The sequence below is a fragment of the Prinia subflava genome, chromosome 33 (genome assembly GCF_021018805.1).
Source record: "Prinia subflava isolate CZ2003 ecotype Zambia chromosome 33, Cam_Psub_1.2, whole genome shotgun sequence".
NCBI lineage: Eukaryota > Metazoa > Chordata > Aves > Passeriformes > Cisticolidae > Prinia > Prinia subflava.
The window spans coordinates 210,899-238,138 of NC_086279.1; the positions used below are offsets into that span (position 1 = coordinate 210,899).

General features: G+C 54.7%; 1 protein-coding gene and 1 long non-coding RNA gene across 2 annotated transcripts; one reads left to right on the forward strand and one right to left on the reverse strand.

Annotated features, from left to right (window-relative positions):
• Positions 1 to 1,546: 1,546 nt before the first annotated feature.
• On the reverse strand, positions 1,547 to 27,018 carry LOC134563048 (zinc finger protein 546-like). Its single transcript, XM_063420823.1, is given in 9 exon segments — positions 1,547 to 3,150; positions 3,336 to 3,417; positions 4,015 to 4,364; positions 8,793 to 8,909; positions 9,016 to 9,438; positions 17,680 to 17,772; positions 19,500 to 19,620; positions 24,561 to 25,804; positions 25,974 to 27,018. Coding segments are annotated over 9 exon segments (3,939 nt in total). The 5' UTR covers positions 26,029 to 27,018; the 3' UTR covers positions 1,547 to 1,696.
• LOC134563116 (uncharacterized) lies at positions 4,597 to 24,544 on the forward strand. The gene is made up of 5 exons (XR_010083319.1): positions 4,597 to 7,222; positions 9,882 to 10,049; positions 10,944 to 11,405; positions 14,167 to 14,248; positions 14,427 to 24,544. It is a non-coding gene; the product is annotated as an uncharacterized LOC134563116 (long non-coding RNA).
• Positions 27,019 to 27,240: the final 222 nt, after the last annotated feature.

A 27,240-nucleotide genomic window follows, 5' to 3' on the forward strand; every position in this document is an offset into this window, starting at 1 on the left:
TGGGGACAGGGAATGGAACAGGGACCCGTGATGGGAATATGGAACGGAACAGGGAAGATGGAAACAGCAGCCGCAGAGAGAATGTGGGGATCAGAAGATTTCCAGTGAAACACACGCGGGGCTGTGAGCTCTGCAGCTGGGCCTGCCTGGGCTGCTGCGGCCCAGGGCCCAAAGGCTGGAGCTGCAGCCTTGCTCCTGTGCCAAGAACAGGAGGCTCCTGCAGGCCCGTGTGCCCTGCATGGCCCCAGCAGCAGGGAGGGCTGTGAGGCACAGCGGGTGCTGGCAGGAGGGGCTGCTGTGGCCAGCTGGGGCCTGTGAGAAATGCCCAAAGCCTTGTGCTGTGTGCAGCTGGGCAAGGGCAGCAGCAGGGCTGAAGGGTTCGTGTGCCACAGCCCGGCCGAGCTGGGGAGCCCTCAGAGCCCTGTACGAGAGGTGGTCCTGAGGAATGGCACCGGGAATGGGGACAGGGTTTGGGAATGGGGACAGAGATCGAGCATGGACACAGAAATGGGGACAGGGACCAGGAATGGGGACAGGGACAGGGAATGGGGAATAGGGACAGGGAATGGGGAACAGGGAACGAGACCAGGAATGGTACTGGAAATGGGGACAGCAACCAGGTATGGGGACAGGGACCGGGAATACAGTACTGGAAATACAAGACAGGGACCGTGCATGATAATGGGAATGAAGACAGGGACTGGGAATGGGGACAGGGCCTGGGAATGGAACGGAAATACACGTCAAGGACTGAGATTCATACAGGGAATGGGGACAGAGACCAAGAATGGGACCAGGAATGCTAGACTGGGACTGGGAATTGGACAGGTAATACAGGACTGGGACCAGGAATGGCAGTGGGAATGGAGATGGGAACTGGGACTGGGACCAGGAATATGGGAGAGGGACCTGGAATAGGACTGCGGATGGGAATATAGAAACAGCACAGGGAACATGGATACAGGAAGCGTAGACAGAATACGGGATGGGGATTAGGAAGGTGGCGTCAGGATCAGAAACGGGAATACAGGAATGGGTCTGGGAACATGGGAACAGGACAGGGAATACAGCAATAGATATGTGGGCCTGGCAGTGAGCCTGGCAAAAGGAGCAGGAATACGAGAATGAGAACAGGACAGAGAATATGGGACTTGGAATACCAGAACTGCAGCCAAACAGAGAACACAGTAAAGGGACAGAGAATGAGACCGGGAATGGGATCCAGACTGGGATGGGAGCAGGATGGGACTGGGAGAGGATGACATGGGAACGGGTGGGGAGCAAGGCGAGTGACAGCAGAGAGAGGGGAATCCTGGACAGGGGACACTGGGAAGTGGGATGGGGGGACATGGGTACAGTTCCAGGGCAGGGGGTCCTTCATCAGCTGACCCAGAACCTCCACAGGGTCTCCCAGTGCAGATGGAGCTGCTCAGCCTGGAGTGCCCAAAGCCCTGAGGAATGCCCAAGTCCCTGCCGGAAACCCTCAACTCCCTCACACTCAGCATCCCCCGAATCCCCTGGAAGAACCCCCCATGTCCCCAGCCAGTTCTTTGTTCAAAATCTTTATTTGTACACTGGGTTTGGATGTTTTGAAAGGACAAAGAGAAATAAAAACAAAATCCAGGCCACAGGGAGCCAGGAGGATGTGAAGCCCCCAGCCAGGTGTCTTCCCAACACAGATCACCGGCACCACAGATCACCAGGGCTCTGCCCACCAGGGGTCACCGAGGGTGTTCCAGCGTGGATCTTCCCATGGAGGGATGGAGCTGGAGCAGGGCACAAAGCTCTTCCCGCTCTTGGGGCACTCGCAGGGCTTCCCTCAGTGGTGGCTCTGTTGGTGCTGGGTCAGGTTAGATCTCTGTGAGAAGCTCTTCTCACACTCAGGACATTTGTAGGGTCTCTCCCCGGTGTGGATGCGCCGGTGGGTGACAAGGTGGGAGTTCTCCCTGAAGCCCATCCCGCAGTCAGGGCAGCGGAAGGGCCTCTCACCCGTGTGAATCCTCAAGTGCTTGAGGAGATTGGAGTTGGTGTGAAACGTCTTCCTGCATTTATCACACCCATAGGGCCTTTCCCCATTATGGCTCATCTGGTGGAAAGTCAGTGTGGAGCTCCACATGAAGCTCTTCCCACACTCAGGACACTTGTAGGGCCTCTCCCCGGTGTGGATGCGCCGGTGGGTGATGAGGGCGGAGTTGTACTTGAAGCCTTTCCCGCAGTCGGGGCAGCGGAAGGGCCTCTCATCTGTGTGAATTCGCTGGTGCACGAGAAGACCGGAGCTGGTCTGAAACCTCTTCCTGCATTGGTCACACTCGTAGGGCCTCTCCCCGGTGTGGATCATCTGGTGGACAGTCAGGTGGGGCCTCTGGCTGAAGCTCATCCCACACTCCTCACACTTGTAGGGCCTCTCCCCAGTGTGCCTCCTCTGGTGACGAATCAGATGGGAGCTCCGGCTGAAGCACTTCCCACACTGAGGACACTCATAGGGCCTCTCCCCAGTGTGGATGCGCCAGTGGTTGATGAGAGCAGAGTTTTCCCTGAAGCCCATCCCGCAGTCAGGGCAGCGGAAGGGCCTCTCATCTGTGTGAATCCGCTGGTGCACAAGAAGACCAGAGTTGGTCTGAAACCTCTTCCTGCATTGGTCACACTCGTAGGGCCTCTCCCCGGTGTGGGACCTCTGGTGGCGGATCAGGGTGGAGCTCTGTCTGAAGCTCTTCCCACACTCCCCACAGTCATAGGGCCTCTCACCGGTGTGGATCCTCTGGTGGCGGATGAGGGTGGAGCTCGAGCTCAAGCTCTTCCCACACTCCTCACACTCATAGGTCCGTTTCCCTGTGTGGATTCTCCTGTGGCAGATCAGGGACGATCTCTGGCTGAAGCTTTTCTGACATTTCGAGCCTTTGTGGGGCTTCTCCTCATCGTGAAGCTGCTCAGGGACTTTGAGCTCTGAGCTGCAGCCACCTCCTTGGCCCAGGGTGGATCTTTCCTCCTTGGATCCCTGTGATCTAAGTTTGCAGCCCTTCCTCGTGCGGGATCTCCGGGGCTTCTTCTCTGCATTGGATTCCTGTGCCATAGAGCCACTCAAAACGGCCTCTTCCATGAGGTTCTGCCAGAGGGATTTGTCCTCCCTGGTCCCCGTTCTCAGCTCCTTGTCTGGGGGAAGAAGGACAAGGAGAGGATGGGATTTGCCTCCGTGCCACAGGGAAGGGCAAGGAGATCCCCCAATGCATCCCTGGCAGGATGGCGCTGGCAGCAGGGTTGTCCTGCAGCTGGGGGCCAGGCTGGGCTGGGAGATGGAGCAGGAAAGAGGGGGAAAGGGGCAGTGTCTTCCTGCTCACCTGCCTGAGGCTCATGAGCCATCTTCCTCTTCCTCGCAGCCCCCTCCTCCTCCATCAGGCCAAGGTTTTGGAATGGGAAATCCTGTTTTGGGGGGAAAACAAGGTCTGAGGGCGTTGGGTTTGATGGTGCCGCTGCCTAAGTGCAGCTGCAGAAGTCAGCACTCCTTTCAGCCTTGGGAGGCCTGGACCTTACTCATCTCTGGCCTCTGTGGAAAGACCGTACCAGGTGCTCCTGACTACCTTCACTGCAATTAACAGCGTGCTTGGATCCACCACAGCCGAGTTGAGACAAAAAAAGTTCGAGGAGACTCTTGGAGGTGACACCAGACAAGAGACTCCAATAGATAACAAGGAAATGGGTTTGCCCCGGCTTAAAAACGACACACTGATCCCTAATCCCGCCAATGAACCAACAACCAGTGTTACCTGAGAACATCAATTGCTCTAAAAATTGTAAATGCTTTTGCTATTCCTAGATGAGGTTAGAATGGGTGGGGTGTAGATTAGAAAGGTGGTATCAATATAGAGGAACCAGTTTCCCCAGGTGTATTTCGTTCCCCAGGGCCATTTCCGACTTGGCTTTGGGATCTTGCAAGATCCAAACATCCCCTGCCCCGCAAAAAAACCCTCCCGGAGAGCCCCCTGATGGATTTGGAGCGAGCTCCCCCTCCCGGCTCACCTGCGGGTTCCAGGGGGGGTGATGCTGCCGGAGCCGGAGGAGCTGCGGCCTGAGCGGGCGGGCAGGGCCGCGTGCTGCTGCTGGTCCTCCTCTTCCTCCCGCTCCTCCTCTTCTTCCTCCTCCTCTGTCCCTCCTCTTCCTGTTCCTCCTGTTTGTTCCGCTCCTGCCTTTCCTTCTCCTCGTCCTCTGACCCTCCTTTACCTCCTCCGCTCCCAGCCCGGCCCGGGCGGTGCCGACACCCAAAAGCAGCCGCGGTCTGCCTTGCTGGGGTTCCAAAGCGAGCCCGCCCCGCGCGACGCTAGGAACGATCTTGGGAGCACCGGGAGCGATCCTGGGAGCAGCGGGCAGGAATCAGGAGCGCTTTCCCTCCCAATATGGCTCTTCCTGGGAGCACTGGGACAGAACTGGGAGGAAACAGTGCCCGAACGCGGCTGCAGCCGGCGCTGGGCGGGGCCATATCAAAGGGCGTGGTTATGCAAATCTAGGCGCGATCGCGCGCTGTGATTGGTGGGCGGGAGCGGCGCGGGGTTTCCCCGGTTAGGCGAGGGCCGGAGCGATGGCGTCGGCAACCGGTGAGAGGGGACAGGGAGCCGGAACGGGGCAGGGACCGGGATCGGGGAATGGGGACCGCGAATGAGTCCGGGAATACGAGACAGGAACCGGGAATGGGGACATGGGAACGAAACAGGGAACATAGAAACAGCGGCCGCAGAGAGGATATGGAATGGGGATCAGTGTTCCAAAGCTTTCCAGTGAAGGATATCCAGGGCTGCGAGCTCTACAGCTGGGCCTCCCCTGGGCTGCTGCGGCCCAGGGCCCAAAGGCTGGAGCTGCAGCCTTGCTCCTGTGGCAAGAACAGGAGGCTCCTGCAGGCCCGTGTCCCCTGCATGGCCCCAGCAGCAGGGAGGGCTGTGAGGCACAGCGGGTGCTGGCAGGAGGGGCTGCTGTGGCCAGCTGGGGCCTGTGAGAAATGCCCAAAGCCTTGTGCTGTGTGCAGCTGGGCAAGGGCAGCAGCAGGGCTGAAGGGTTCGTGTGCCACAGCCAGCCCAAGCTGGGGAGCCCTGAGGGCCCCATGCGAGAATCTGCCCTGGGTAATGGCACTGGGAATGGGGACAGGGACCGGGAATGGGGACAGGGACGGGGAATTAGACCAGGAATGGGACTAGGAATGGGAAGAGTGGACAGAGACTGGGAATGGGAATGGGCCTGGGAATGGGGACAGGGTTGGGGAATGGGTCTAGAAATATAGGACTGGGACCAGGATTGGAATTTGGATTGGCAATGGGGACAGGGACTGGGAATAGGAAACAGGGACCACAAATTTGGCCTGGAAGACAGGACAGGACAGGGAATAGGGACAGAGATCAGGAACAGGGGACAAGGACTGGGATTGCAAGCAAGAATGGGGACAGGGACTAGGAATGTGACAGGGAATGGGGACAGGGACTGGGGATAAGACTGGAAAGACTGGAAATTGTGACAGGGGCCAAGAATTGGACCAGGAATATTTGATGGGGACCAGGAATGGAGAGAGGGTCCAGGAATGGGGTCTGGGATTGGGACACAGACCAGGAATGGGACTGGAAATGGGGACAGGGGCCCGGACTGGGACCAGGAATTTGGGGGAGGATCGTGGAATGCGACCTAGGATGGGAATATGGAATCAGGAATTGGAGAGAGACTATAGGATGGGGATTAAGAAGATGGGACTGGGATTGGACATGGGAATACAGGAATGGGACTGGGAATATGGAAATGAAAGTGTGGGACTGGCAGGGAGATCGGAAATACGAGAATGGAAATAGAACATGAATATGGGACTGGAAATATGGGAACAGCAACCAAAGAGAGAATATAGGACAGGGCTAGGGAATGAGATGGGAATGGGATTCAGACTGACATGGGAGCAGGACGGGATCAGGAGTGGGGTAATACGGGAACATGCAGGGGACAAGCTGACTGACAGCAGGGAGAGGGGGATCCTGTACAGGGGACACCAGGGCCAGGGGGAAATGGAGACAGTCCCAGTGCAGGGAGTCCTTGATCCAGAAGGACTGCCCCAGAACCTCCACCAGGTTCTCCCAGCGCAGCCAGAGCCATTTGGCCTGGGGTGCCCAAAGCCCTGACCAACCCCCAAGTCAGTGCCAGGAACCCACAACTCCCTTGCACCCAGCATCCCTCACATCCCCTGGAAGATTCCTTCATGTCCCCATCCATGTCTTAGTTCAAAATCTTTATTTTTACCCCAGTTTTGGGTGTTTTAAAAGGACAAAGAGAAATGAAAAGAAAATCCAGGCCATGGGAAGCCAGGGGAATGTGGTGCCCCCAGACAGGTGTCTTCTCAACACGGCTCACCAGCCCACAGATCACTGGGGCTCTGCCCACTGGGGGCCACTGGGGATCATCCAGCATGGATCCTCCCATGGGGGGATGGAGCTGGAGCAGGACACAAAGCCCTTCCTGCACTTGGGACACTCGTAGGGCTTCCCTTAGTGGTGGTTTTGTTAGTGTTTGGTCATGTGAGAGCTCTGTGAGAAGATCTTCCCATATATGAGGCATGCATGGGGCCTGTGATGTCACAAGGAGCAGGCCTGGCTGTGTTGCTCTCTAGTGCCTGGGACATGACGAGGGGCATGGCTGGCTGTGATTTGTTTGGTGCCTGTGAAATCCCAAGGGCAGTGTCACAGTGGGGGCAGCTCTCCATGTCCCCAGCAGGTCACGCTGTCCAGTGCAGCCCATGCCTGCGGTCACTGCACACACGGGGGAGGCTGGGCTGGATGGGGGTCGGGGCAGAAACGCCGTCCCTGGGACTGGGCTCTCCCCCTGCCTCAGGGGCCCAGGCCCTGGTGGGAGTGCCTTGGGCAGGGCACGGGGCTGCTGCTGGGCCAGGCCTTGCCCCGTGCCAGCTGCCTGGGCCCCTCTGATGCCTGTCCCACATCCCTGTGCCTCCTGTTTCTGCTGCTCCCTGCCACCTTCGCTCCCTCCATCAAAGCCCCACTCAACCTCTTCACAGTGACCTCTGGAAAGAAAGAATGAAGGAAAGGGAAGTGTAGTCAGTGTACCCTGGCTGGACGGCAGGCATCCACCAAAGCTGCTCTCTCACTCCCCTCCAGAGATGGACAGGAGAGAGAAAACAGAATGAAGGCTTCATGGCTTGAGATAAGGACTGGGACAGATCACTCAGCACATGCCATCATTGGCAAACCAGGTTTGAAATTAGAGACAGTAATTGTATTTATTGCTATCAAAATCAGAGCAGGATAATGAGAAGTAAAATAAAGCTTTACAAACACCTTCTGCCCATCTCTCCCTCCTTTCCAGCTCTACCTGCTCCTCCAGTGGGTGCAGGGAGACACAGAATAGGGGTTCTGGTCCCATGTTTTCTCCTGCTGCTCAGGGAGAGGAGTCATTCCTCTGCTGTGCCAGAGCTCCCTCCCGGCGTCACTTCTCCATGAACTTCTCCAACATGAGTTCATCTCATGGACAGCAGTTCTTCACAGACTGCTGCAGCATGGGTCACTCTTCCATGGGCTCACAAGTCCTACCAGAACCCTGCTCCAGTGTGGGATCCTGTCTTCATGGGTTTGCAGGTCCCTGCCAGGTCTCTGCTCCAGCACAGGTTTCTCATGGGGTCACAGCCTCTGCTCAGGCATCCCCCTGCTCTGGCCCAGGCTCCTGCAGGCACTGCAGGTGCATCTCTGCACTCTGTGCCCTCCATGGGCTGCAGGGGCCCAGCTGCGTTAGCACAGGCTGCCCCATGGAATCTCAGGGCAATCAGCTCCAGCACCTGGAGCAGCTCTTGGCCCTCCTCCTGCCCTGCCCTGCTGTGTGCAGAGTTGTTCCTCTCACATTTTCTCCCCCTGCTCTTCCCCGGTCACAGTTACAACTACACCATATGTGACTTCCTTAAATCTGTTATCCTAAAGCTATTACCACCATTTCGAACTGGCCCACCTTTGGCCTGCGGCCAGTCTGTGCTAGAGCTGGCTGGCGTTGCCTCTGTGGGACATGGAGGAGCAGCTGCTTCCAGGAGCCTCTCACAGAAGGCGCTCCTGGAGCCCCCATTACCAAAACCTGGCCATGCAAACTTAGTATAAGTATGGCAGGGTTTTTTTAAAATTCTTAATCTAGATATTATCTCTTTTTTTGCTATTAATATTACAGGTATTGTTGTATTATTATTCCTAGTATTTTAACTCTTTTTGACTTATATAAATAGTGGCTAATAACTATAATAATAGTAGAACTTGAAACAAATTCCTTAGTTGCAAGTAGATATTTTAATTTTGGCACCTGCTGGCTCTGCCCTGTTCTGTGTCATTGCTGCGTATGAAACTCTTGCTGCCAGGGCTTCCATGTTTTGGGAAATTCGATGGCATTGCTCACATGTCAGAAAAGAGAGGGATCATTCCAATCAAATGGATTGCCTGAGCTCTTCTAGTCCCAGTGTTCAAAGCTTGTTTTCTGACATTGTTGATTTTCTCACCTTCTGTTTATATTTATGATATTATACCAAAATGTTCTGGGATGTGATTTTGCAGCATCCTATAATCAGCTGTCTCTTTTGCTCTTGGATTTCTTAATGGTGTGTCAGGACTGAAGGCAGCATTTTAGGTGTGAAGCCTTCAGTGTGAGATAGGATTGTCTCGGCAGCAGCTGGATTTGCAGATCTAAGCAGAGCTAACAAAGATTCCATAAACTGAGTATTCTGTCTGGTTGCGGAAGCCGCGGTGCCCGGCTCAAGGGAGGTGCGGTGGGAGGTGCGGGTTGTGCAGGACTCCGGTGGGCAATGGCCGGAGCCCCCGGCAAGGGGCCGGCAATGGACACTGGCCCTTTGCAGAGCAGGGGCTCGGGGCCCTGCGGCGCCGGGCGGTCGGTGCCCCGTGAGCCCGGGACTGTGCGGGAGCCGGGAAGAGTGAGAGAGCCCGGGCCAAAGATCAGTACCGGGGCAGGCATGGCCTGGGAGGGGGCACAGCCCTGGGGCCCGCAGAGCCTCCCTGCTGCAAAGCCGCATCTGGGACAGCGGGGCAGCTGCCGAGATCTGCGGGGCAGGGAGGAGGCGCGGGCGGGCGTTGCAAGCGCCTCCTTTGGGGCAGGAATTTGTCCCGAAGCGGGGGAATTGCCGCGCGCTGGGCGGGTTGGGGCCGCTGCCGAGCGCCGCCGCCTTTCCCCAGGAGCCCCCGGGCAGAGCTCTGTGCTCGGGGCCAAGGGCCGGGCGCCCGCTCTGTGGCTCCGAGACGGCAGAATTTTGGGGGGTGCCGGTGTTGGCTGCCGGCAGAGCCCCGGCGCTGGGCCGGGGATGCGTGGGACCCTGCCGCGGTGGGGTTGGGCTGCCCGGGTCAGGCACTGCATTGTCAGCCCGGAGCCACGTGGCGATGGCCCGGTACCGGCGGGTTGGGAGAGCGGAGAAGGGCGGTACCGGAACTGGGGGACCCCCGAGAGCCTGGAACGTGGAGGCCGGATAGGGGGAACCCCTGCAGCCTGGAGATGTTGGCACCATGGACAAGGGAGACCCGTGGATACCCTGGGGCCCTGGAACGGGGACCCTGCATGGGCAAAACCCTTGTAGTCTCTCTGACACCCAGCTGGGGAGCCCAGAGTAGGGGAACCTCTGGGATTGCCAGGAACTCTCAGAAGCCCAGACAGAAGGGACCCTCTGAACTCCTGGGTGGAGAGACCAGAGACAGGGAACTCATGGGTACATGTTTATTTTGCAGAATCTTGGAGGTTTGGGGTTTTTTTTGAGGGTAGCTGAATCCTGGTCTGGAGGTTTTTCTCGACACCAGACACCTGGTGACTCCTAGAGATGGACTTGGTCACGAGGAACACACAAACCAACACACACCTTTTTTTCCCCCCCAAATCAGGAATTCCATTTCCCCAAGTTTGGCCAGATGGAGGAGGAGGATGCAAGGAAGAGGAAGATGGCCTGGGAACCTGAAGCATGTGAGGAGGAAGTCAGTGCCCCTTTCCCCCTCTCCTGCTCCATCTCACAGTGCAGCTTGGCCTCTGACTGCAAGATGTGAAAAACGAAGGTTCACTCTTTAGAATATTTTTTAAAGTTTAATTAGGGAATAAAAAAAGACAGCATGGGTTGTTCCTGGATATTGGTCAAAGAACAGAAAGGTAAATTAAGGCAGTTATCTATACAGTTACTTTACTGAGGTGCATACATACTCTTAAGTTTCATGCATTATTCAAACATTCTTGGGAGCTTTTGATGTTGCAGGAACACTTTGTTGTTTTAGTTTTACACTCTGACTTATCTGCATGATATCCTGCAGATCAGGTCAATATGTTTTATTCCTTTTTGTGGTTTCATTCTTTTGTTTCACAATTCCTTGATGAGAGGTAGAAAGTTCTTTTCTAATTCTCCTCCGGTTCTCTGGTTTGTGTCAGTGTTATCACTCCGAGAAGTCAGTCAGCAGATGTGGGAAACAACATCACTGGTTTATTTAGTTCTCTTAGTTACACAGAAGTATTTTAACATTTTATGTTTTGCTAAGGCCTGCAGTATTGTACATTCACCACACCATTTTTTCTATAAACAATACAGTGCATATATAGATATCATATATTCATCACACTACTATTTCTATGGGCTATACAGTGCATACCTATAATGATAGATTATGTTATATTAGCAAACAGCAAAAAGGGGTTTTAAATTGTGCTGTAGTTCAGTACTTATGATCAGTATCAACATGCAAAAGCTAATACATAAATGCAAAAGCCAATATTAAAGGGTCATTTGTAACAAGGACAACCCTGCTGCCAACACTGTCCTGCCAAGGATGGATTGGAAAAATCTGCTTCTCCTTCCCTCTGGCATGCAAATAAATCTCCTTCTCTCTTTCCTGCCTTCTGTCTTTCTGTCTTTCTTTCTTCTTTTTTCTTGTTCCTTCCTGTCCTTGTTCTTCCTCCTCCAGAAATGAGCTGAGGATGGAGACCAGGGAGGACAGATCCCCGTGGCAGAATCTTGTGGAAGAGGCCATTTTGAGAGGCTCAACAGCGCAGGAATTCAGTGGGGACAAAAAGCCCCAGAGATCCCACATGAGGAGGGGCTCCAAACTCAGCCCATGGAGCCCCGAGAAGGAAAGACCCACCCTGGGCCGGGAAAGTGGCCAGAGATCCAGATGGAGCTCAGAGCTGGTGGTCCCTGAGCAGCTCCATGGCAGGGAGAAGCCCTGCAAGTGCTTGGAATGTGGGAAGAGCTTCAGCTGGAGCTCCAGCCTCCTCACCCATCTGTGGGTGCACATGGATGGGACCCCTTTGAGCAGGGCCAGATTTGAGCTGGAATATCTGGATTCCCAGACCCAGGTTGGTGAGTGTGCCCAGCACATCCAGCACTGACCTGGAGATGCTGCAAGTCCAGTACAGTCAGAGCAGGGGTGAGTAGGAGGAGCCAGGGGCTGGGGGGATCAGTGGGAATGGGGGGTATCTGTGGGGCTGGGATGGGAGTTGTCGTCCTGCTCCTCACCATTCTGTCCTTCCCAGAGCCCAGTCACTCCCAGTATGATCCCAGTTGCTCTCAGCAACTGGTTCCAATTGCTCCCTGTTCCTCCCAATGTAATACCTGTGGCCTCTAGTATAGTCCAGTCACTCCCCATATGATTCCAGTCTCTTTCACCAGGGTCCCAGTCATGCCCAGTTGCCCTGAGCGTAGACCCAGGCACTCTCACTTGCTCCAAGTTACCGCCAGCATGATCCCTGGTACTTCTAGTGTGGTTCCGGTCACTCCAGTATGGTCACAGGCACTCCCAATATATCCCAGTTGCCCTCAGCATGCTTGCAATCATTCCCAGTCACTCCCAGTATGATCTCTGTATGATCCCAGTAGAGCCCAGTCACTTCCAGTAGGAGCCCAAAGCTGATGGAACAGCTGGAGGATCCACCTGGAGGAGGGTCCCTACAAGTTCTCTGGCTGCAGGAAGAGCCCCAAGGAACAGAGATCCCACCAGAACCACCACCCAAAGTAGGAGGTGGTGACAGCTCTGCAGCCTGGGGCCCCGGGACCACCAGGGGAGCCCCCAGACTGACAGCCCAGCAAGTGGCTCACACAGCCCCTCATCCGGTCCCCAAAATCCCACTCCTGGGATCCCTGTCCCTCTCTGCAGTCCCCCCTCCAACCTCTCCAGGCCTCTGGGAGGAGCCCATAGGGATGGAAGTGCCTAAAATGCTGCTGAAGTGCCTGAACTGCTCCCAGCTGTGGATGTTCCTGGTCAGTGCCACGGGGGGCTGGGAAAGGGTTTATGGGATCCTGAGAGGATTGCAAGGAGGTTTGTTGACTCTTGAGGGCATTTGTGGTGCTGGAAAGAGCTTTTGGGGGCTTGGAAGGTTTGTGGAGTGTTATGTGGCTTGGAAAGAATTTCTGTGGGTCTTGGGAGAGATGGGAACGAGTTTTGATGGATCTCAGGGCAATTTATTTTGCAGTGGAGTGGTTTGGGGAGGGACAGTGGGGATCTGTGGGGTAGTTTGAGGGGTCTGGGAGTGGCTGTGGGGCTGGGAAGAGGATTTAGGGCAGTCATGGCCTCCCAGACTGTTGCCTTCTGCTAGAAGGTGGGCGACCTGATTTCAAAGGACAGCACAGCGGCTCGGCCTCGTCCGAGCCACTCGGGCCATAGACAAACGCTGACACCAATGTGGTGGATGGTCAGAATGGCATTTATTACCTTACATCTTGGAGTTAAATACTTGAAGGGGTTTCACTATGTCATAAGGGGACGGTGGGTCTAGTTAGAGTTAGTAAAGGAATGGAAAACTACTGGAGTTAGGAGGGGTCGCATACCACAGAAGGGTTATTTGGTTATCTCTGTGGATGAGGAGGGGGAAGGGTCCCGCTGCCTTTCCATTACATCCCGAAATCTTCTGCGGCGCCTGTCCTTATCTACCACACCAGACCCCAGAGCTGCCAGCAGGTCCTGCCCACAAGCTGCTGCCAGAGGACAGGAGCTTGATGTTGAAGTTTGTCTTCCTGACACCGTGGGAGTGAGGGGGGATCCCCAAGAGCTGTGTGTGTCCCCCCAGACTGTGTGTGATGCCCCATCCCAGTGTCAGCCCCTTTTCCCTCCCCACAGGACTCCTGACCCAGCTCCTGCTGCCCCCAGGACAGAATTTGGGGAGGGGGCAGAGAGGTTGTGCAGCCCCCACCGGGGGCTGACCCCACCCCAGCCCCTTTGTTTAGCACCAAGCTGGGTTGGGGCCTCAGGAGGAAGAGGATGATGAGAAGCAGATCCTGCAGGTGGGACAGTGCTTGGGGTCAGGGCAAGGTCCTGCCCTGCACACCTGGCTTAGGTGTGACACTCCCCTGGGAAGGAAGCAGGACATTGCTGTCCCCAAATATCCTGAGGTGTCCCTAGGAGGGTATTTTTGGGGTGGGAAGGTGTAGGATTGAGAGAGAGGGAGGATTTTTTTGAGCTTGAAGAACTTCAAAGCTGAGCTGCAAATGCTCTTTGGAGAGGTTTTGGGGGTGTCCCAGGAGGTTGATTTTTGTGAGGGGAGGCAGGAGAGGGGAGAACACTGGGACACCAAAGTGTGCAGCCCGGAGAGAGGAGACCCCAGGATTCAGCCTGGGAAGGGGGACACCCTGGCAAGGGTGAGCCCCTGGAGCTCCCCACAGCCTGAAGCAGAGTCAGGGGAAGTGTGAGCACTGGGACCCCAAGAACCCTGGCATTGCTAAGTGAGAGCCCAGAGAGGGGGAGGCAGGGAACCCCCAGGGGCTGCAGGGAACCCCCAGCAGCAGAGAGAAGGGGGAGCCCCAGAAGCCCAAGGTCAGAAGGGCAGAGAGGGGGGACCCTAAGGATTCCTGGGACCCCTGACAGCCTGGAGAGGGTGGGGGCGCCAAAGAAGAGAACCCTTAATACATGCAGGACCCCCCCCAAAGTCCAAAGTGGAGAGAGCAGAGAGGGAGAAGTCTTGGAGAGGTTTTTTTTTGGGATGATGACAATCCATCCATGTCTTGTGGGTGCTCAGTCTGAGTATTTCTGAGGGCTTTTTCATCTAAATCTTGGTGGTCTGGAGTATTTTTGAATTGAAACTTGGTAATCTGGACGTTTTTATATATGCAAAATATCTGGCGACTTTTAGAGATGGGCTTGGGTAGGAGGAATCCCCAACCAAACGCTCTCAGCCCTTGTTTTCCCCCCAAACCAGGATTTCCCATTCCCAAACCTTGGCCTGATGGAGGAGGAGGAGGCCACAAGGAAGAGGAAGGTGGCCCTGGAGCTTCAGGCAGGTGAAGTCAGTGCCCATTTCCCCCTCTCTCCTGCTCCATCTCCCAGCCCAACCTGGCCCCTGGCCGCAGGAGAACCCCACTGCCAACGCCATCCTGCCGGGGATGCATTGGGGGATCTCCTTCCCGTTCCCTGTGGCACAGAGGCAAATCCATCCTCTCCTTGTCCTTCCTCCCCCAGACAAGGATCTGAGCATGGAGACCAGGGAGGACAAATCCCTGTGGCACAACCTCATGGAAGAGGCATTTTTGAGCAGCTCCACGGTGCAGGAATCCAACGGAGAGTAAAAGCATCGGAGATGCTACACTAGGAGGGGCTGCAAACGCAGATCACGGGGATCCAAGGAGGAAAGATCCACCCTGGGCCAGGGAGGTGGCTGGAGCTCAGAGCTGGGGCTCCCTGAGCAGCTTGAGGATAGGGAGAAGCCCTCAAGTGCTCGAAATCTTGGAAGAGCTTCAGTCAGAGATGTTCCCAGATCTGCCACTGGGGAATCCACACAGGGGAGAAGCACTATGAATGTGGGGAGTGTGGGAAGAGCTTCTGGTCAAGCTCCAACCTGATGAAACACCAAAGGACCCAAACCAAGGAGAGACCCTACGAGTGTGATAATTGCAGGAAGAGGTTTCAGACCAGCTCCCATCTCCTCCTGCACCAGCGGATTCACACGGAGGAGAAGCCCTTCTGCTGCCCCGACTGCAGGAAGGGCTCCAAGCAAAACTCCGCCCTCATCACCCACCAGCACATCCACACTGGGGAGAGGCCCTACAAATGTGGGAAGAGATGCAGGCATGGCTCCCACCTTCTCTGCCATGAGTGGATGCACATGGGGAAATGACCCTTTAAGTTCTGGGAATGTGGGAAGAGCTTCACAGACAGCTCTGGACTCACCACCCACCGGCACGGGCACGCCAGGGAACGGCCCTACATGTGCTTGGAATGTGGGAAGAGCTTCAGCATTGGGTCCAATCTGACATCCCACCAGAAGATCCACACTGGGGACTGGCCCTACGAGTGTTCTGAGTGTGGGAAAAAGGCTCAGAGCAGTTTGGATCACCTCAAACACCAGCGCACACACATAGGGGAGAGGCCCTTCTGCTGCCCTGACTGCGGGAAGGACTTCACCTGCAACTTCAGCCTCCTCAGCCACTGGTGCATCCACACCCAGGAGAGGCCCTTTAAGTGTCCTGGGTGTGGGAAGAGCTTCTCAGGAAGCTCTCACTTGACCAGACTGGTGTCTGGTCAAGTGAGAGCTTCCTGAGAAGGAAGCCACAGGTAAGGGAAGCCCAGTGAGGCCCCCAACTGCAGGAAGAGCTTTGTGCGCTACTCCAACTCCATCCCCCATCAGAAGACCCCCATTGGGCAGAGCCCTGGTGTCCCACATTCCCAGTGATCCATGTTGGGAAGACACCTGGCTGGTTCTCTCAATGTCCACCTGGTTCCCCAGAGGCACCTAGATGAATGCAAGGTGAGGAACATCCTAACATCAGAAATTGATTGGGAAGAGGAGATTAGTTGACTTTAAACTCCAAAAAAGTCTCACCTGCTCTGTTGAGTCATTTCTTATGAAAGCATCAAGCAGCACTGGATGATCTTGGAGCCTCCCATGGCACAGCATGGCTGTTTTTGGGGTTTCAGCACCTGCCCAGAGCTGTGGATGGGGCCTTTGGAGGCAACTGGGGCCATACTGGTGGTGCTGGGAGCCTCCCAGCTAGGAGCCGAGGGAACTTGGGTGAGTGAGGAGCACAGGAAGGGGGAGGCGATGGGAAATGTAGGGGAGAGGGAGGAAAAGGATCCCCAAAAGGAGTGGGATCGGCGTGGGAGTTGGGGATTCAGGGCACAGTAGGAAAGGTGAGGGACAGGAGGGGAAAAAGAGGACGTTGGACTGATTCCTTTTTGGGACTACCTATAAACAAAGGCCAGACAAAAGTAAGGGGATAAAAAGCAGTTGTATTGATTGAAGGGCCTTCAGATACATTTCTGGCAGACTAAGCCCTCCATGGGCTACACCGAAAAATGGATGACAGGTCATGGGTTTTCATACTTTTATACATTTGGTCCATTTGCATATTGGGGCTTAATCTTCCAACTACAGCTTTGGGTAAGGAAGTCATTTACCCCAAGTTTGCTCCTCCTCTAACTCACTTTTTTTTACATTTCTCAAGGCCTGATACAGTGAGGTGTCCTTGATTCCCAGGCCTGGAGAGGAATTGTTTTGTCTGACCAAAATGGGAAAGCAGTAGCGAACACTCTGTATGGAGTTTAGAGTTATACACTAAAGAATTGCAGGATTACAAATATATGAAAAAATATAAGAGCTAAAATCGTAAGGCATCCTTGGCAGCTCAAAAGGATAGAAGGATTCGTGATTCCTTGCTAAAACATTCAGATGGAGAGCAAAGTGAGAGACCAAAATTGGAATCTCTACTGGTTATGGAAAGGGACTTTAGCAGACAAATGCACCTTGGGCTCCATAAGGCTGCAGAGTGGGAGAATGCATTGGGGGAGACATAGGGTACATGGACAGGGATGAGGATGCAGCGAGGTGAGCACAAGGACATGGACAGCGGTTCAGATGAGGAAGAGTTGGGAAAGTGCAGGAAGAATTAGCAGGTGAAAGGGAGAGGAGAGATCAGGCTTGGAAACTTTTAGAAGCCAAGAGAGTGACTTAGCCAGGACAGGAATCAGAAGGGTGAAGAGGATGAGGAGAAGGAGCAAAAGACAGAAGTGTGGGACAAGGAGACAAAGCTGGAGAAGTGGCTGTGGGAGAGAAGGGAGAGGCAGGAGATCAGGCAGTGGAAGAAAGAGAAGAAGAGGAACCTAAGGAAAAGGAAGAGGCTGTGGAAGGGCAGGCAGAGACAGCTCAAGTGTGGGCAGCAGCTGCTGGGGAGCAGAAAGAAGTTGCAGAAGAGGAAGGGCAGGGATCCTGGGAACCAGGGCTTTTCCTAAGGGTAAATGATCCTCCTAAGCCCTGGACAGAAGGCTGTCTGCTGTTCAGGGGCTGAAATCCCCTGGAGAGGGAGAGCAGACTTTGGGGAAGGTGGTGTTGTTGCTGAGCATGATCAGGGGAAGGAAAAGAAGCTGCAGAGATGCAGCTGGGGACACACCTGGGGGAACTGGGGTGAAGGGTGAGGGAAGTTAAGGAGTGGGGAGGGTGTTGGAGGGCAGGCGATGCACCCAAAAATGTGCCAAAAGCAAGGGGAGGGTGCTCAAAATTGGGGAAAAGATGGAAATGAGGGAAAGAACCCAAAACAGGGAGGAAAAGACACAAAATAGGGAAGAGTTCCCAAAGAGGTGGAAAGGATACAAAAGAGAGAAAAAGGACCCATAAAGGGGGAGCAAAGAGCACAATTCAGAGGACAAAGGTTGTCATGGGATGTCATGAGATGTCATGGGATGTCACTGTATGTCCCAGGGTGTTGTGGCATTTCCATACCTGTGCCAGGATGGGCGCAGATACTCGGCACCAGAAGCAGCCACAGAAACATCCTGAGGGACACGGTGACAACCTGCAGGACATAGGGAAACCCTGCAGGACATGGGCCTGGAAACTCAGGGACTTTGGCCCCACTGAGGGCAGGGAACAGGGAGGGATGGGGATACACAGAAGGGGACAGGAACACATAGGGGGGATGGGGACAGGGATTCACAGGGGGGATGGGAACAGAGAGGGTGGACAGGGAGACATGGGGAGGGGATGGGGACATATGGAGGGCAGGGGAGACAATGCCACCAGGACACATATCAGAGGACAATGTCACCACACCTATGCAGATGGTCCCACCATGATGCCTCCGATCACACTCAGTGTGGGGCCACGTGACTCCCTGGGTGACACTGACCCTTGCCCTGTACCCAGAGGTGGTTGGGGTCCCCTCAACGCAGTGGCCCTTGGACACCCTGCTGGCTGTCACTCCCTTCTGGGCCACGTGTTCTCAGCTGAACAAGTTCCCCGTCCTGCCCTGGTGGGAGGTGACATTTGGCTGAGACACCATGGTGGTGACAGTGAGGACATGGTAGCAGGACATGCATTGGGCAGTGCTTTGCTATGCCCGAGATGAAGGTGCAGGTGGCACTGTGGTAGCACAGGTGGTGGCATTGATGCTGTCCCAGTTCATGTCCCCATGCATGTCCCCGATGTCCCCATCCATGTCCTCCATTTTGCTATCCATGTCTGTGCCCCCATCCACGTCCACCCTGTCCCCACCCAAGTCTATGTCCCCCTATGACCCCTCCCATATCATTATCCCCCACATGTCCCCATCCATGCCTTAATTCAATCATTCATCTTTATTTTTACCCCAATTTCAGGGCTTTCAAAGGGATGAACAGAAACCTTTTCAAGGCCAAAACAAAAGGATTTACGTCCCTTCTGGCAGAACATCCACGTGCTTGGGTGGGTGGGAAGAACCTTTTTTGGAGGGTTTCCAGCCCACTGTCTCCACAATCGTTGGTTTTGACCCAACCTGTCCCTGTTGGCTGTGCAAGATGCCCATGGACCAGAGAGAATTCAAATGATAGCTTTATGGTGGAGAAGACCTCCAAGCCCATGCAGTGTTCCTTGATGTCACCAGAAGAAGCAAAAAGTATGACTTTTTTGTGGTCAGAAGTTGACAAATGCACTGTCAACAACAGATTTCTGATATTGGTCTGTGGATGTGTCCAAGTGCCCACGGGGAGCCAGGAGGATGTGCAGCCCCCAGCCAGGTGCTTCCCAACACGGATCACCAGCACCACGGATCACCGGGGCTCTGCCCACCAGGGATCATCCCATATGCGGATCCACCCATGGGGGATGGAGCTGGAGCAGTGTTGTTATGATTTTCGGACAGCACAGAAATAACAACATGACTGTCCATAATGGTAAAAATGAGAGTAAACTTTATTCTTCTAAATTCTACTTTTATAGAGTAGTTTGGTACAAAGAACATGATTTGCTATTCAGGGTCTACACCCTTTTGTAAACATTTATTTTGCCAGTAAGCATGTTTGAAAAAACACCACCTGTGGATGGTTTCTCACTTCCCAAGGTTTGTTTGAATTCCTCCTAAGATTTCTCAGGCCAACATGAGAAAGTTGCTCACTTGCCCTTCACACAGACACTGGCAGAGCCTGAAGCCTAAATTCCGACCAATGTCAGGCCCATAGAGCAGTGCACAAAGCTCTTTTTACAACTGGAGCACTTCCAGGGCTTTCCTTAGTGGTGGCCTCGTTGGTGTCTGGTAAAATGACAGCTGTGTCAGAAGCTCTTCTCACACTCTGGACACTCGTAGGGCCTCACCCCGGTGTGGATGCACCGGTGGGTAACAAGAGTGCAGTTGTGCTTGAAGCCCATTCCGCAGTTGGGGCAGCGGAAGGGCCTCTCATCCATGTGAATCTGCTGGTGCATGAGGAGATGGGAGCTGGTCTGAAACCTTTTCTTTCCTACATTTATCACACTCGTACGATCTCTCCCCGGTGTGAATCATCTGGTATTTGATTAGTTCAGAGCTCATCCTGAAGCTCTTCCCACAATCCTGAGACCCCTCCACGATGGATTTGGGGTGAGCTCCCCCTCCCCGCTCACTTGCGGGTTCCCGAGAGGCGATACTGCCGGAGCCAGGGGAGCTGCGGCCTGAACGGGCAGGCGGGACAACCATGTGCTGCTGCTTCTCTTCCTGCTGCTCCTGCCTTTCCTTCTTCTTCTCCTCTGTCCCTCCTGTTCCTGCTCCTCCCCTTAATCCCACTCCTTTTCCTTTTCCGTCTCTCCTCTTTTTCCCACTCCTCCTCCGCTCCCAGCCCAGTCCGGGCGGTGCCGACACCCAAAAGCAGCCGCGCTCTGCCCTGGCGGGAGGGGTTCCAAAGCGGCCCCGCCACTTCCGGCACGGAGAGATACTGGGAGTACCAGATTGGGGGAGCAGCGGGAACGATCCTGAGAGCCCAGGGAAAGAATCGGGAACACTTTCCCTCCCAGTCTGGCTTTTCCTGGGAGCACTGGGAGGGAACTGAGAGCAAACAGCGCCCGGACGCGGCTGCAGCCGGCGCTGGGTGGGGCCAAACCGAAGGGCGTGGTTATGCAAATCGAGGAGCGATCGCACGCTGTGATTGGTAGGCGGGAGCAGCGCGGGGTTCCTCGGTCATGTGAGGGCGAGGTGGGGCCGGAGTGATGACGGCGGTGTCCGGTGAGAGGGGACAGGGACTGGGAATGGTGCCTGGGACTAGGACTGGGAATTGGGACAGGGAGGGGGACTACGGGATCCAGACTGAGAATATGACCGGGAATGCGGGACAGGAGCCGAGAATGGGGATGTGAAAAACAAGGTTCACTTTCCTGGTAAGTTTAAAAATAGGTTGTCTTGGTTTGAAAGACGGGTATCTGCTAGGGAGGGGCAGGACCTCCCTAGAGATGGAGAGTTCAAATCCCCTCCCTCCAAATTATTATGATTTAAAAATTAAAGGGGCTTTCAGACAGAGGTATGGGGCTACAAATAACAGTTCTTTACTGGTATGTATGACAAAGCAAACAAACAACAACTACAGCGTTAATAATAAACAGAACTCAAGGGGCTTTCTTTCACAAAAGCCCAGGGGCAGTTTGATCTCGGTGCCCCTGTGGAACTTCAAGAGACCAAGCCTGAACAGTGGAAAGTCCCGGGCTGGTGGATGAGATGAGGAGCTCTGCGCTGGTAGCTGGAGCGGCAGGGATGCCCCAGCAGGGCTGGGCAATGCAGGGCTACAGAGTAGCAGGAAAACCTCAAAGCAGTGCTGAAGAAGCGGCAGCGGTGGGGGCAGAGCCAGTCCCACAGGGCAGGAGAAGGCGAGCTCAAAATTCCTGGGCACCTGAGCAGGTGATGGTAGATTTCCCAGGAGGAGACAGAATGATGACAGTGAACTCTTCCCACAGCGAGCAGCAACCTGACTGTCTTCCCTGATGCTGAGAGTAAGAGAGACCAACAGCCCCCAACTATGTCTTTTACCTCCCCCAAACCTTGTGTTATCTCCCCCCGCTGAGAGAAAACGCCCAGAGACCCAAAAACAATGTTAGCCCAGTGATACAATCTCCTTTGCCACGTCTTTGTTTCAGTCAAAGACCCAGTAGTTGGTCTCTTAGCAACTTATGGGTAAAAATTCTATAAGTAAAAAAAAACCCAAATAAATCTAACCCTCAACATAGGTTTAATACAATAAAATAATTTAAAAATAAACAATTACAAGACAGAAATCAAGCAAAGGATTAATGGCCGCATGACTTGGCACTTAGCCAAGTGCACACCTGCTATTTTAGAGACATTATTTAAATACCCTTTCTATTGCATCCGTTTGTTGCATATTCAAACTTTTTCACAAACTAGTTTCCATATTGCAGGAATTGTTTAGCATGGCTCCTCCTTGGGTCCACCTTTTTAAAGCATCCGTGTTTCTTGGCTGTGTCTTCATTATCACCTCCAGCTTGGGCTGTGCTCCACGCTTTCTTCAGGCGGCAGGTGCTGATAGTTTGGCATATCAATAGCAGGGTCTTCTTTACATGTTCAGACAGCTTAGTTGCAAGCATAACTATTCACTATGAATAAGCAAAACTATAAAATCTATATCCTTACAGCAGAGTTATTTCAACACCACACATATAACAATCATTTTAATATTTGTGAAAAGCCAATACTATAATGTGTTTCTGTAACAGGGACAAGGACCAGGAATGGGACCTGGAGTAAGGGACAGGACCATGACTGGGGATAAGGACTGAGACTGGAACAGCGAATGGGGACAGGGACTGGAAGTGGGGATAGGGATAGGGAATGGAGACCAAGAATATACAACTGGGACTGGAAATGGGACAGGGAATACAGGACTGGAACCAGGAATAGGAGCGGGGATGGGGATAGGGACTGGGAATGAGCCTGTAGATGGGAACATGGGAACGGGACAGGGAATGTGGAAAGAGCGACCAGAGAGAGAATATGATATGGGGATTAGTTTTCCAAAGTGCTTCAGTGAAACACATCTGGGGCTGTGAGCTCTGCAGCTGGGCCTCCCCTGGGCTGCTGCGGCCCAGGGCCCAAAGGCTGGAGCTGCAGCCTTGCTCCTGTGCCAAGAACAGGAGGCTCCTGCAGGCCCGTGTCCCCTGCATGGCCCCAGCAGCAGGGAGGGCTGTGAGGCACAGCAGGTGCTGGCAGGAGGGGCTGCTGTGGCCAGCTGGGGTCTGTGAGAAATGCCCAAAGCCTTGTGCTGTGTGCAGCTGGGCAAGGGCAGCAGCAGGGCTGAAGGGTTCGTGTGCCACAGCCAGGCCGAGCTGGGGAGACCTGAGGACCTCATGGGAGAGGCGGCCCTGGGGAATGGGACAGGGAGCAGGAATGGGGACAGGGAGCAAGAATGGGACTGTAAATATGGGACAGCAACAGGGGATATTACTAGGAATAGCAACAGGGACCAAGAAGTGGATCAGGAATACCAGAGTGAGACTGGGAATCTGACCGGGAATGGAGAGAGGGGACCCAGACTAGGACAGGGAATCGAGAGACGGCCTGAGAATGGGGACTGGACCAGGAATGGGACTGGGGACTGGGACAAGGAACGTGGATGGGGACAGGGGCTGGGAATGGGTACAGGGACCAGGAATGGGGAGAGGGAATGGAGACAGGGATTGGGAATGGGACAGGGAATATGAACAGGGACCAGAAATGGAACCCAGAATGGGGACAGGGACCAGTGCCCTGGTTTAAGGCAAACTGGGGAGGAAACCTCTTAATGGGTCCTTCTGGAAAGCAAACTGAGGCAGCCAAGTGGTCCGGGAAAAAATTTCCTTTGAGAAAAGTGAAGAAAACTGTTTGTTCAACAAGCAAAGTGCCCACAAGCACAAAAAAATGAACAATATCAAACAACACAACCTTTCACCGTTCTGAAGAGAGATGGCAAAATTAACAAAGTCCCTGCTGTAGGCTGTGACTCAGCTTGTCCAGTCCCTTATCAGTCCCTCCGGTGCTGGAAAATGCCGTGCTGGAAAATGCCGTCCTGGGCCCCAATGGGCTGCAGGCGTGAGCTCTGGGTGTTTCTCTGGGTTTTTCCATCCAGAACAGGTTTGTACAGTTCCAAGGACAATAAAACATTCCAGAGAAATTCTGCGCCTCAGCGAGCTAAAACTAACTAACAAGCAAAGGAGAGCTCTCTCTGTCTCTCGCTGTCTGTCCGCTGTCCTGGACAACAGAGTCCAGGAGTAGAATGTGGAGGAGTGAGTGCAGTTTCTGCGAACAAACACTGCACCTCCTCTTCCACCCGCCTTGTTCCTGGAGCCAGTCCTAAAGGTGTAGAATTTTCGACTAATATCCAACAAAACCAGAACAGACAATTGGGGATACAAGCATTACAAAGGCACCCCAGGACAACCAGGAATGGGATGGTGAATATGAACAGGGATGGGGAATGAGACCAGGAATGGGATGGGAGATGAGAACATGGAAACCTGACAGAGAACATGGAAATAGCAACCGGACAGAGTATGTGATGAGGATTTTGAAGGAAGGACTGAGATTTGAAACAGGAATATGGGAACGCAACTGAGAACTGGAATATGACAACAGAACAGGGAATATAGAAATGGAAATGAGAGACCTGCAGTAAGACCAGGAATACAAAAATGGGAACAGGGCAAGGAATATGGGACTGGGAATATGGGAACGGCAACCAGAAAGAGAATACGGGATAGGGACAGGGAATGACAAAAAGAATGTGATCCGGACTATGATGGGAGCAGAATGGGACCAGGAGTAGGGTGACACGTGAACAGGCAGGGGACGACAGCAGTGACAGTGCGGAGAGGGGGATCCTGCACATGGGACACCAGGAGGCAGGCTGGGGGGACATGGGGACAATTCCGGGGCAAGGGATCCTTGATCAGCTGCCCCAGAACCTCCACCAGGGTCTGTCAGCACAGCTGGAGCTGCTCAGCCTGGGTAGCCCAAAGCCCTGAGCAACATCCAAGTCCCTGCCAGGAACCCTCAACTCCCTCACCGCCAGCATCCTCCACATCCCCTGGAAGATCCCCCCATGTCCCCATCCATGACTTAGCTAAAAATCTTTATTTTTACCCTGATTTGGGGTGTTTTGAAAGAAGAAACAGAAATTAATAGAAAATCCAGGCCACAGGGAGCCAGGAGTATATGAAGCCCCCAGCCAGGAGTTTTCCCAACACAGATCACCAGCACCATGGACCACCAGGGTTCTGCCCACCAAGGGTCACTGGTCTAGCATGGATCATCTAGCATGGATCCTTCCATGGGAGATGGAGCTGGAGCAGGGCACGAAGCTCTTCCTGCACTCAGGGCACTCACAGGGATTCCCTTAGTGGTGGCTCCGTTGGTGTCTGGTCAAGTGAGAGCCCCTGGAGAAACTCTTACCACACTCAGAACACTTATAGGGCCTCTGCCCAGTGTGTATGCGCTGGTGCATGATGAGGTGGGAGTTTTGCTTGAAGTCCTTCCCACAGTTGCGGCAGTGGAAGGGCCTATCATCTGTGTGAATCCGCTGGTGCAGGAGGAGATGGGAGCTGCTCTGAAACGTCTTCCTGCATTTATCACACTCATAGGGCCTCTCCCCGGTGTGGCTCCTCCTGTGGATAGTCAGTTCGGACGTCCGACTGAACCTCTTCCAACATTCCCCACACTCATAGGGCCGTTCCCCTGTGTGGGTCCTCTGGTGGACAGTTAGGTTGGAGCTCTGGCTGAAGCTCTTCCCACACTCTCCACACTTGTAGGGCTGTTCCCCCTTGTGGCTCCTCTGGTGGACAGTCAGGTTGCAGCTGTGGCTGAAGCTCTTCCCACACTCAGAACACTTGTAGGGCCTCTCCCCAGTGTGGATGCGCCGGTGGCAGACAAGGTTGTAGTTGCGGTTGAAGCCCATCCCGCAGTCAGGGCAGCGGAAGGGCCTCTCATCTGTGTGAATCCGCTGGTGCAGGAGGAGATGGGAACTGGTCTGAAATCTCTTCCTGCATTTATCACACTCGTAGGGTCTCTCCCCGGTGTGGATGCGCCGGTGGGTGTTTAAGGTGGAGTTGTACTTGAAGCCCATCCCACAGTCGGGACAGCAGAATGGCCTCTCATCCGTGTGAATCCGCTTATGCAGGAGAAGATGGCGGTTACTCTGGAACCTCTTCCTGCATTTATCACAATTGTAGAGCCTCTCCCCAGTGTGTCTCCTCTGGTGTTTGATCAGGTTGGAGCTCTGGCTGAAGCTCTTCCCACACTCCCCACACTCATAGGGCCATTCCCCCGTATGGATTCTCCTGTGGCAGATCAAGGAGGATCTCCGGCTGAAGCTCTTCTCACATTTCAAGCACTTGTGGGGCTTCTCCCCATCCTGAAGCTGCTCAGGGACCCCCAGCTCCGAGCTCTGGCTGCCTCCCTGTCCCAGGGTGAGTCTTTCGTTCTCAGATCCCCGTGAGCTGCGTTTGCAGCCCCTCCTTGTGCGGAATCTCCAGGGCTTTTCCTCTCTGTTGGGTTCCTGCACTGTGGAGCCACTCAAAACGGCCTCTTCCACGAGGTTCTGCTGTGGGGATTTCTCTACCCTAGGCTCCATTTTAAGCTCTTTGTCTGAGGGAGGAAGGACAAGGAGAGGATGGGAATTGCCTCAGTGCCATAGGGAAAGGGAAGGATGTTTCTCTGGCAGGATGGCAGCGGGGTTGTCCTGCAGCCGGGGACCAGACTGGGCTGGGAGATGGAGCAGGAGACAAGGGGAAAGGGGCACTGACTTCCTCCTCACCTGCCTGGGGCTCCAGGGCCATCTTCCTCTTCCTTGTGGTCACCTTCTCCTCCATCGGGCCAAGGTTTGGGAATGGGAAATCCTGGTTTGGGGGGAAAACAAGGGCTGAGAGCGTTGGGTTTGATGATCCCGCTGCCCAAGTGCAGACTGCAGAAGTCAGCGCCCCTTTCAGCCTCGGGGGGCCTGGCCCCTGCTCATGTCCACGCTGCCGGGGGTTCCCCCGCCCCGGGATCGCTCCTCTGCGCTCTCCTGGCTCCGAGTCTCCCGCGTTCCCCCACGGCTCTCCCGGGGATCCCCAAACTCGATATCGCCCCTCTGCCCGTGGGTACAGGGAGATCGCCACGTGGGACCGCCCAAAATCCCTCCAGGGCCATTTGCGGCTCGGCTCTGGGGTCCTTCAAGATCCAAACATCCCCTGCCCTGCAAAAAAACCCTCCCGGAGACGGCCCCGATGGATTTGGGGCCAGCTCCCCGTCCCCACTCGCCTTCAAGCTCCAGGGGGGCAATTCTGCCGGAGCCAAGAGAGCTGCTATCTGAGCGGGTGGGTGGGGAAACCGCGTGGACCTGGTGCAGCTCTTCCTCCCGTTCCTCCTGTTCGTGCTCCTCCTCTGTCCCTCCTCTTCCTCCCGCTTCTCCTCCGCTCCTAGCCCAGCCCGGGCGGTGCCGACACCCAAAAGCAGCCGCGCTCTGCCCTGGGGGGCTTCAAAAGCTGCCCCGCCGCGCTCGGCACCGACAGCAATGCTGGGAGCACCGGGAGCGATCCTGGGAGCAGCGGGAAGAAATTGGGAAAGCTTCCCCTCCCAGTATCGCTCTTACTGAGAGCACTGGAAGCGATCCTGACAGCAGCGGGAAGGAATCGGGACCGCTTTCCCTCCCAGCGTGGCTCTTCCTTAGAGCACTGGGAGGGAACTGGGAGCAAACAGCGCCCGGACGCAGCTGCAGTCGGCGCTGGGCAGGGCTAAATCAAAGGGCGTGGACATGCAAATCTGGAAGCGATCGCACGCTGTGATTGGTGAGCGGGAGCAGCGCGGGGTTTCCCCGGTCAGGTGAGGGGCGGAGGGGTCGGAGTGATGGCGGCGGCGACCGATGAGAGAGGGCAGGGAGTGGGAATGGGGTCTGAGAGGGAGACCGGGAATGGGGACTGCGACCAGGACAGGGAACATAGAAACAGCGACCACAGAGAGGATATGGAATGGGGATCAGTGTTCCAAACTGCTCCTGTGAAACACATTCGGGCTGCGAGCTCTGCAGCTGGGCTACCCCTGGG